Below are 10,546 nucleotides of genomic sequence, written 5' to 3'. Positions count from 1 at the left end.
GATAGCATTAGTTATGTCTTTGAACAATGTACTGTCGGTTTATGTTTTTTGTATGTCTTGCTAAACTTTGAACATCTTTGTTTCATTTGTTTTCGGTTTGGAACATCTTAACTTTATGTATGGTTTGTTAAACAATCTAGCCTTTGCTTATGTTATTTTGTGTGTCTTGCTAAACTTTGGAGATGTTGATTTCATTTTTTTTTGCCTTAGAACATATTATATTGGTAAATCTATGTCAAATATTGCAATTTTTATGTTTTTTTTTTCAGAACCGGCATGGTCGAAATTGTAAGAACAATGCCGGTATACTGATTTCTTTTCCGGACCAAAGGAATTTAGAATTCTGGCATTGATACGCTTTGTCGACAATGCCGGTACTCTTTCTTTTCCTCACACATAAGTGATCTATGTAGAATTCCGGCATTATTAGGAAGTTAATTTCAACACCGGCACTAAACCTGATAACTTTGTGTACTTATGGTGCTTTTCCGGCATAAAACAAAAAAGACTTTCTAAGCCGGGATCATTTCCCGGCATTGTAAAGTTTGAACTAAATCATGCCGGAATGTCATAACATATGGTTTAATGATTACAATTCAAACTTCCAAAAAAACAAAAGGTTGCATAGCAATGAATCAAACATTTCCAAATTACTCTTCATCACTTTCTAATTTATGAATAGGAATTTCTCCCTTCTCCGGGTTAATTGATAGATTCAACGCATTCCACAATTGGTGGTTCTCCTCATACAATTTCATCCATTCCTCCGAGTGATTGGGGACTATATCCTTGTTTTTAGTCAACGGATAAACTAGTGGCGATGGATAATTTTCCTTGAGATTCAGAATAATGAAATGATTCCCGTTCACTAACGCCAAGACAACTCTTCTCTTCTTAAGAGATCCTTCGCACTTTTGCCACTTTGGCGTATAAGTTGTTTGTTGAGTGGGGGAAAAATAATGAACAACACAGTTAAATGTATCCGCCACAAGATTCCCACAAACCGGCATTTTCATCCAATATTTATTAGGAAGGAATTTCATCTCGTTCTATGGCCCTAACACCCGAGCATGCAAACTATCAAACCCTTCGTCATCATCTACCAATTGTTTGTAACAACTCTTCTTTTTCATAAGTTTCTCGGCCATCCTCTTTCTAGCGTATCGTCATGGTGTCATCCCTTTACTATCCGTCGTCTCAAATATTCCTAATTGTTCGGTCACGGCATGATAGCCACAATTTCCATCTCTATCGACATCATCCGTATATACAATATACTCGCGAATAAAATCGGGAAGTTGGTCTACATAACCCTATATTTTGGTATGATAATGTATATAAGTCTTACATGTTTTGGAATCCTTATACATCTTCATATTACCAATTTTTAGCTTAATTATATCCATTCCATCCTCTGCAATCTCTAGACTTACAATGTCTTCGGTATGTGTTGGGAGTCCGTACTTCCTTGGCCTACCCCTTCGCTTTTAAAAGGGACTACTTCACCATCGTGTTGTTGATAACTAGGAATTGGTCGCTTACCTTTGCTATCACTTATCTTTGGCGTTACTTCAGAATTTTCAGCTTGATGTACTTGACTTAATGTAGGTTCCTTATTCGGCCTTTCATTTTTGATATGCTTAGCCGCCCTTTCAACTATGGGTGTGACTTCGGAATGCTCTCCTTGTTCAATCATTGTTGGTACCTTCCTAGGCCTACTCCTTTTCTTTGTAACCTCCGCTACATCGACTCTAGGCATGGCATCCGCTTCCTCGGCTTCTTTTTCTTGTTCAATCGATGCGGGTACCTTCGTCGGCCTACCCATTTTCTTTGGAACCGGCACTTCATCGGCTTGTGGTGTTGATACGGAATCCGTCATTTGTTCTTGACTTGATAGAGGTAACTTCTTCGGCCTACCCCTTTTCTTTGGAACCGGCACTTTATCGACTTGTGGTGTAGATACAGAATTCCCCATTTGTTTTTGACTTGATGGCGGTTCCTTCCTCAGCCTATCCCCTTTCTTTGGAACCGGAGCTTCCGCGAACCTTGATTCCGAAAGCTCACATCCAGTTGGGTCTCGTTTCTTACTTGCCTCGTTCTCACATTCGCGTTGACTCATTGCTTTCAATTCTTTCTTTTGTTTTTTACTAGTCGTTTTAGTTTGTGGTCTACCAGGCGGATCTCCCTTTGTTGTCTCTTCACTTTCTGTTATCCACGGGCGTGTAATTAGCCTTAGTTGGCTCAAAAATACTTGTCGGATAGCCAAGTTGCCACGTGAGTAAGATTCATAGAATTCCTTTGCTTCGTTTGTATCCCGTGGTGATTGTCCGGGCGCTTCCGTATGGGAAGGGTCGAAAGATAGTTTCTTCCAAAACGGATCAATAACCTCAATAGGTATCACTTCTTCATACTTCGCAAGAATATGACGACACGGAAGCCCCAACGAAGACATGTCGGGACAAATACACACATCACCCGGTTTGCCGTAGTTTATCTCCATTTCCATTTGTTTAATCATATGTTTTATTTCCCATTGCGAGACGTTGAATTCTATTCCTTGGAGAAATTTACCATATCGAAAATGTGATGTCATGCTTTCCATCAAGCTTTTCTCAAAATCCTTCTTGATCCTATCGATAACATCCTTAAAGTATTGTTCAAATGCCTCGGTAACCATAACCACGTTTCCTTGGCCGGACTGGATGAGATCTTTAAATATCCCATGAGCGGACTCCCCTATACTAGTTGCTTCTTTCCTGTGGTGTCTATACCAATTTGTCCATGCACGCACAAATTTTTCCTTTAACTTATCCAACAATTTATCCCGACAATATGAGACGGCACTTGGATACACTTCGTTATACATGTTCAATCTCTTTTCATATATATCCTAGGCAAAAGACCAATAAACTTTCTCCCAATACTTTAGAAATTCCAACCACTTTTTACGATTTTCATTGCGTTCTTTGTCCACTCGCTCTTTAATCTTTCCTCTTTCATCTTCTTCTTCTCCGGGTGATAGTTTCTTCTTGCGAACATCTTCCTCTAGTTGAGAAACCATTCTCTTCTTAATATCCGCCTTAGAGGGTTCAGACAAAGCATGACAATGTTTTGCCACATTTTGACGTATGTGATACGTACATAGGAAATTTTGTGCATCCAGAAATACGTCGGATATAACATTTCATTAGTGCGTCATCTTGATCGGTTATGATGACCCTCAGAAATTGATTTTCCAGGAACAATAATTTCAATTGTAGTAATGCCCAATGGTAATTGTAATCCCTCTCGTTTTCCATTAAACACCAAGCCAATGTAAATGATACCTTGTCCGATGTTTGCCCCACGATGTTGAATAACGGCATGTTGTGTTTGTTTGTCTTGTTGGTGCAATCCATCATAAGAACACCACAACATGTATGAGCCAATTGTGAAAGCAAAGGATGCGCAATGAATATTTGAAGAAGTTTGTTGTCCGGTCCTCTTTTAATGATACACGTGTAGTTGTGATCCCAAACTATCTTCTCAAATTCTTGCATAACGGTCCTCCCTTCCCATTCCACCCTTCTAATGGTTGTTTGTGCACTATCAATTGTACTTAGAGAAGAAATGTTCTGATCATCCTTTTCCTTGAAGCCTCTGAGAATCACTCTTAGTTTGATACATGCTTTGGTCATTATCTTTACATCCTCGAATTCATGAGGTTTTAGCTTCGCAACTAGGGAGTGACCAACAAAATCTTTCGGATCCCGGTGGTTATGACGTCCAAACCACACCGTACAATCCCATTCCTTTTCTTTGTCTCTTAAATATAATACTAGCTTAAAGTGGCAATTATCCTTCTTCGTATGAGTTTTGTATACCCTATTAGTCTTCTTTGGATATACATAACCCTTTCTCTTATGGATATCCTTCTTCTTGTATTGCCCACTCCTCTCGCAAACCATCTCAAAACGATTATCTGAACGTTGGGTATTCCTCACCAACACACACATGTTCTTAAGAGCCATCTCTTTTTCCCAAGCAATTGCTTCCTGTGGAGATTTTATTTTCTACATAAGGACAATAATGGAAGATTATAAGGTTCATTACAAGCAATCCCCATATAAAGTTCTAAAAACTAGGTGAAAAGTATTGTTTGGTAACATACCGGAGGAATTTTATAGTATTCGGACGTATTCGGACCAAGCGGCTTGGAATTTGTTGGATCAATGTATGTCACAATTTAAGGAATGAATGAAAAGAAAATTTAGTTCCAAAAAAAATTAAAGTACTATGCCGGATACTAATTCCGACATGCTCGAAGACAGTTCCGCCAAAACAACCAAAGCCGGAAATGAGTGCTGGCATTCTCGAATAATGTTCCGGCATTCCGGATATGCACTTGAAAAAGAGGACCTAATTTTAAACAGTACCGGCATTGTATTTTCTTGAACATCGATGTCGGCATTCGTAATACCGGTTTGCTCTTTACACGAGGTCCGACACCGGAAACGGGAGCCGGCATGGCCGATACTTTAAAACAACGCCGGTACCGCAGTGACTAACTTCTGGATGTTTTTCTAGTGGTACCGGCAGGCTCGATATGTAAGGTTTCAAGCCGGTTATTTATGTCGGCGTTGTCCGTAATTAATATACCACGCCGGTATTAGTTTCCGGCGTGCTCGATAATTTGTATAAGACGCTGATATTTAAGTTCAAAATTCTCTAACTTCTGGATGTTTTTTTTGTGGTACCGGCATGGAAAGTTAGAAGGGAACCATGCCGGTTTGGATATTCCATAGAATATTCGGTGGTTGGTAAAAAATTAACTGCGTGTCGGCATGGTTTTTTTGGTTGAAGACCACGCCGACAGTTGTTTCAAAAGGGGATTCCGGCGTGGTATTCATATTACGTGTATGCCGGCACCAAGCTTTTTCAAAGAAAAATGGCGGTTTCAAAAAAAAAAAATCAGATTTTCGACCTCCTAGCAGCATTACCTGTGTGTTGGGGTTGCTTGTATGTTGAACATGTTTACTTTCTTGGGTTGGTTCTTCATAAAAAAATTCATGCTCACGAAAATCATGATCCAAGGGTGTTGGTTCATCATATAACTCCAATTGTGAGTTGTTATCATTAACCGAAGATTGAAGATATGATTGTTGTTTTAGTTGAGCTAAAGATTCAGCAGCTACAATTTTCTCCTCACAATCATCTTCCATTTTCACAAAAAAAATTCCACTCAAAAATATTTTTCCCTCCTTCTACTCTCACCTCACTCACACAAATTCAAATAAAAATACACACTAATCTATCCCCCAAATACTTAAGATTTTTCTAATTACTATTAACCACTAAACGTGATTAGTGAGGGCTAGATTAGGAATTACAAAAGTAATTACATAAGGGGTGACCCAGATTTGATATTAGGATCCCTATTTTGTCATGTAGCTATATCCCCCAATTAGTTTCCATATCCCCCAATTGTGCGTTCCTAATTTGTCTAGATCCGACCAAAATCACCTGAATCATCTGGATATGACTCAATGTGTTTGTTGTTTTTGGAGTCAAATTCAACTTACTTAGTCAATGACTTGGTTCCATGAGTCAAGAACATCTTATTTCCTAAGTAAATAGAGCCTGAGTTAAGGATTAAATCTGAATCAAGTCACAAGTTAAATCTGACTCAAACTAAAAGACAAATAGTCTGACATCTAGCTCATGCCGATTCAGTGGACAAGTCCACTCTAGACGTCGAGTCAACAAAACACAAACACGATGATAGTCTCATCTTTTTTCGAAATTTCTTATTCTCTTTAGCCTATAATAATTTAGCTCTTTGTAGTGCAACTCTTTACGATCATAAAACTCAGCCCTTTCACAATAACGATTCGAAGAAGGTAAACCTTGTACAGTATTATTTTGTAGGCATTTGGCAGTAAATCTTTTAAAGGAGTAAACCAGACCCAATTCGTAATGCCTACAAGATTGAACTGTCTGGAGAAAAAAAAAGTTTACATAAAGCGTCACAGAAGTGGTAACACCGACTGAACCAAACCAAACCTTCACCAAAGCGCACGCAGTAGACAAACAAACAAAACAAAACCCTCCCACACCGACCCACAACACACAATAATAATGTAATTAACACTCTATCATTTTTTGCTTCACGACAAAAAGAAATAAAATAAAATTTGTTTTATCTATCTAGCAATTTATTTACAAAATTTCAAGAAAAAAGAGGCTAGCTCGTAGCAAGTGATGGGTTGATGACATGACATGACGGACGATAGACTAATCAAACGGTCGTAAGGTTGAGCTTGCTGCGTGACTCTTCTTCTTCCTCCTCTTCTCTTGTCTTCAATTGTCTATTTATCTTCCTCCTTTTCCATGGGACCAGTTGCTTAACAGCTCCGTAAATGCTTGCCTGTAACATTCATTATAGCGGCATATAAATATCATAATAGTATGTTTTTTCATGTGTTTAGAGGTCGACCAAAATCAAGAGTTTTAGTCATATTAAGATTGCTTCAGAAAGAAAAAGAAGAATGCGCACAAAATATGTATACGATCCTTATATATCTGCATGGCTGCTAAGGTGGTACCAGTTTATCCGAAAAGGCACTAAATCCATAAAAACAAAACACTATCTTACTTGTCTTATATATAATTTAGTACCTTTCCTAATAAACTGGTATCTCCTGTTAACAATGGATTTTAAGGAAATAAACTTTGCTAGAAAACCTAGTGCTATCAGGGGGACAAAATCCCTTCACAGGTTGGTGACATTAATTATTTTCTTCAATAATAATTTTCTTTAGTTATAAATTAAGTTAACATGGTCACTAAACCTCGGTACCTCTTAACTTGGCTGTAGTCTGCTGGCTTTGGAATCCTAAGCTCAAGGCAACATAGACTAGAAGTACTAGATTTTTACAAAGAAATATTAAAGGGGTGTAGTGGGTTGAATTTTTGTCGTCCTTTTAGTGGTGGTTGGTTGATGTTATGTAGTAATGTTGACCTATGTGTTAAGTTCCTAACTACTGTAATACAGATATCAGAAAGAAATGCACCTGTCATTTCATTTGTCCATTCACAATCAGATCATATCTGTCTGATTTATCACTGATCGAGCTGAACAACTAAATTATATTATACTCACGAAAATCTCATAACTCCTCTTGCGAAATTTAGTGATCTGACTACTTCCTACTTCCTAATACTATATTAAGTGAAATTTTCTTATAAATAAAATACCAAGTAAAATATGTAAGAAGCTAAAAATAGCTTATTACTTTTTACTTTTCTCCTCCATCCTCCATAGAGTTTGACATTAAGCAAAAGCCAACAGAAAAAGTGGATTCTTCATTAAGATATTGAAAAGTTTTTTCACCAAAAATCAACAAATAATCAAGTCTAAAACTAGAACGGAGTTATGAATAAAGAAATTTGCTAAACATGTTCCATGAAAATTAGTGGAAAAGAAAAGTATTCCTTGAAAATTAGTGGAAAAGAAAAGTAAGACATGTGAAAGTGGCTTATCACTCATTAGGAAAACCCTTGCTGATTAAGAACAAGAAATTGTATGAAAATGAAGAACACTTACCCAGAGTTGGGAGCTTGTGTTTGAAAGGCTCAAGAAACTCCCTCTTCTTCTTCTAAATCGTGTAATCTTCACTTTTGTAAAATTATCATCACCACCACCGGTAACAACTTCAGTCACAAACACCGAAGAGGATACAGAAGAAGAAGAAGAACGAGAGATGACAATATTATCCTCAGCACTTTGTCCTCCAAATCCCTTGAAACTACTACTGTTCTTCTTCACCCAGTTTCCAAAATACCCTTGTCCGATCACCTTATTATTATTATTACTACTATGACCGGTATCTGAAAAACGTTCTTTACTGAAAGAAGCGGATGAAAATGAAGAGGATCTACCGGTTATGTAAGGACCTTCTAAAACTGTTGTGGGTGAGGGTATCTCAATAATCTTAACCTCTGATAATAGCCTTGGTGGTAATTCTAAACATCTGGCGACATTGTTACTCAGAATTTCTCTGCAGCAGCCTCCTCGAGGTTTCCCTGGTGCTTCTTCCCATTGGAATGGAACTGATGCTGGTGGTCTTAGTGGTGGTGTTAACATCCCTGTTGGTTCCGGTGACTGATTGGGTAGTGAAAATAGTGATAGCTTTGGTGCTGAGGTAGGTTCAGGTTCTGCTTCAAAACCCATGATGATAAGTCTCCGTCGGTGAAACTCACTGGTGTCTCTTGATTTGAGGTTTTTGTGTTCTGTTTAGAGTTAACTTATAGAGAAGATGAAAGAGAGATGGTGTGAAGCAACGCTCCTCCAGGACGCTATGACTTCACGAGAGAGAAGCAGGTCTTTATAAATAGAGGCCGTTATAAATATGTGAAGTAGTTACATGTGGAACCCACGTACAGCCAAATTCAATGTGTAAATTTCTGTACTATACCCGTTGTCCGCTGTCTTTGTAAAATGGATGAGTTTCCAAGCCCAGGAACAATATTATGCAGAGGCAAGCAAGACAAGCTGAAACATGTATGTCGCAGAATTTTCTGCCGACCATGCTTGGGGATAGCCGCCTCGTTTCAACATATTTGGAAGGGGAAAAAAGAAGAACAATATCATACAGGAAGCAATTATTTAGCCTTAAAGAGAAGAACCAAATGAAGACTCGCTAGGAATTACAGCACGGGGAAATTAGGGGGAGACCAAAAAAAAAATATCCTCATTGTCAGGCTCACAATTAATTTTGGATACCGTGACATCCATAAATATTTTTGTGACACCCATAATTACCCGAAATTATTAAAACTTGTCTGCATGACGGTTTATGCATCCGCATGATGTGTTATGCATACTGTTTTTCAGGGATAACTCGTTATGCATCCTAATTTTTCAGGGGTATAATTGGCTACGCAACTTGGATATAACATATCTAAAGATCCACACCTTGGAATTTTACAAATTTTATATCTTTGGAAATCTTTTAAACAACGAGTACAAACAACAATATTAAATTATTTTTTTTCACGAAAAAATCGGAGGTGATCATCGTTTTAGGAAAATTTTCGAAAACTGATTGCGTATTCATTATGCAGCCTCCAAAAAACATGCATAACACATTATGCAGATGCATAAGGAATTATGCAACCATTTTTTCGACTGCATAACAAGTTATGTATCTGCATAACAAAGTTATGCATCTATAACAAGTTATGTTGCCATTGTTTTGGTTGATTTTAGTTCGTACAGAAAAAATTGGTGCATAATGCGTTATGCAGCCATATTTAAATGATGCATATCAGGTTATGCATCCATTTTCTCGATGCATAAAAGATTATGCAACAATTTTCTCGATGCATAATGCATTATGCAGTCATATTTTCGGACGCATAACAGGTTATGCATCCACTTTCATGACTGCATAACTTGTTATGTAGACATTATTGTAGGTGCATAACAAGTTATGCAACCTTGTTTTTTGTTGGTTTCAATACTGAGAAAAAAAATATCTGCATAACGTAGATATTATTTCCTTCATCAAACCACTCATCTCTACTCTTTTAATAGTTTGTAAGTATTCATCCTTAAAAGTGTGTGGCAACCATAACGTAGATATTATATTGTGTCCGTCTCCAAACCCTGAATTCTCTTCTGAATCATAACTCTTATTCACAGCAGCACAACAGCTAAAGAAGAAGATAAGGAAACAAATTGATAAGCAATGACATACGAGAACACTTTCTTCACATACGAGATTCAACTATCTTTTTCTACAGCCCTAATCATCTATTTTTTTCGTGTGCAGCCTAATATACTTTGATTATTTAAACATCGGTGATGTTTAGTTTGTTACCATGACTTAGAGAAATGATGGAGCAATCAGTGGGTGTGATTTTAGATCTTAAATTGGGTGAATATTGGTGCGAATTTGTGTGGGTTTGAGCATAATTGAAAAGGGAATTTTTGTGTCGCTGCTCAACAGATGGGATTAAGGAATTGAAGTTAGGGTTTCGGTGTTCTTGAGAGACAGAGATGACATTGTTGATAAGGGGTTGGTGGTTTGAATATGAAGATGATTATGGGTTTTCCTGTTGAACTCAAAAGAAGAAGATAGATATGCTCTGAAGATCAAATGGTTCAATCTGTGAATATGTGGAGGTTAACAAGATGAATGGGTTGCTGAGTGTTGAATCGAATTGATCCAAAATTAGAAGATGGATGATGGGTTGGTGGCACTGTTGAAGAAAATGAATTGAAGATGAAGAAGAAGGAAAAAAAAAACGAAACAGAATTTTATAAATTATGGGTTTGAGAATAATTTTTTCCTAGAAAATGGGTGCGCGCCTTCAGATTTCTGGGCGTGGGTTTCACAGTTGGAAAGATCCGAAGAATGGGTCTCCCTGTAATTTTCACTTAAAGCAAAACGTCAAAATCTTGAGCCCAACGGCAAATCGGGAGAAATCTGAGTTAACTCAGTTTTAATTTTTTTCTTCCAAATCTCTACAGAAACCATGAATCTTTGATTCCTTTTTCTTC

At 37.5% G+C, this 10,546-nt stretch overlaps 1 protein-coding gene across 1 annotated transcript; it reads right to left on the bottom strand.

Moving 5' to 3' along the window:
• Positions 1-5,967: 5,967 nt before the first annotated feature.
• On the bottom strand, positions 5,968-8,344 carry LOC113303079 (uncharacterized protein At4g00950-like). The gene is made up of 2 exons (XM_026552071.1): positions 7,586-8,344; positions 5,968-6,406 (listed from the first exon to the last, which is right to left on the bottom strand). The coding sequence occupies exons 1-2, from the start codon at positions 8,210-8,212 to the stop codon at positions 6,278-6,280; spliced, it is 756 nt and encodes a 251-aa protein (XP_026407856.1). The 5' UTR covers positions 8,213-8,344; the 3' UTR covers positions 5,968-6,277.
• Positions 8,345-10,546: the final 2,202 nt, after the last annotated feature.

This window comes from Papaver somniferum, chromosome 8, assembly GCF_003573695.1.
Source record: "Papaver somniferum cultivar HN1 chromosome 8, ASM357369v1, whole genome shotgun sequence".
In the NCBI taxonomy this organism is placed as follows: Eukaryota; Viridiplantae; Streptophyta; class Magnoliopsida; order Ranunculales; family Papaveraceae; genus Papaver; species Papaver somniferum.
Note: the sequence above shows the minus strand (reverse complement) of the source record. Positions and strands in the feature narration are given on the sequence as shown.

Bases quoted from the DNA above. Each gene is read 5' to 3' on its own strand.
- LOC113303079 (XM_026552071.1), bottom strand. From the start codon at position 8,212: ATGGGTTTTGAAGCAGAACCTGAACCTACCTCAGCACCAAAGCTATCA. The intron at 6,407-7,585 runs GTAAGTGTTCTT...TGAATGTTACAG, and splicing joins ACACAAGCTCCCAACTCTGG to GCAAGCATTTACGGAGCTGT.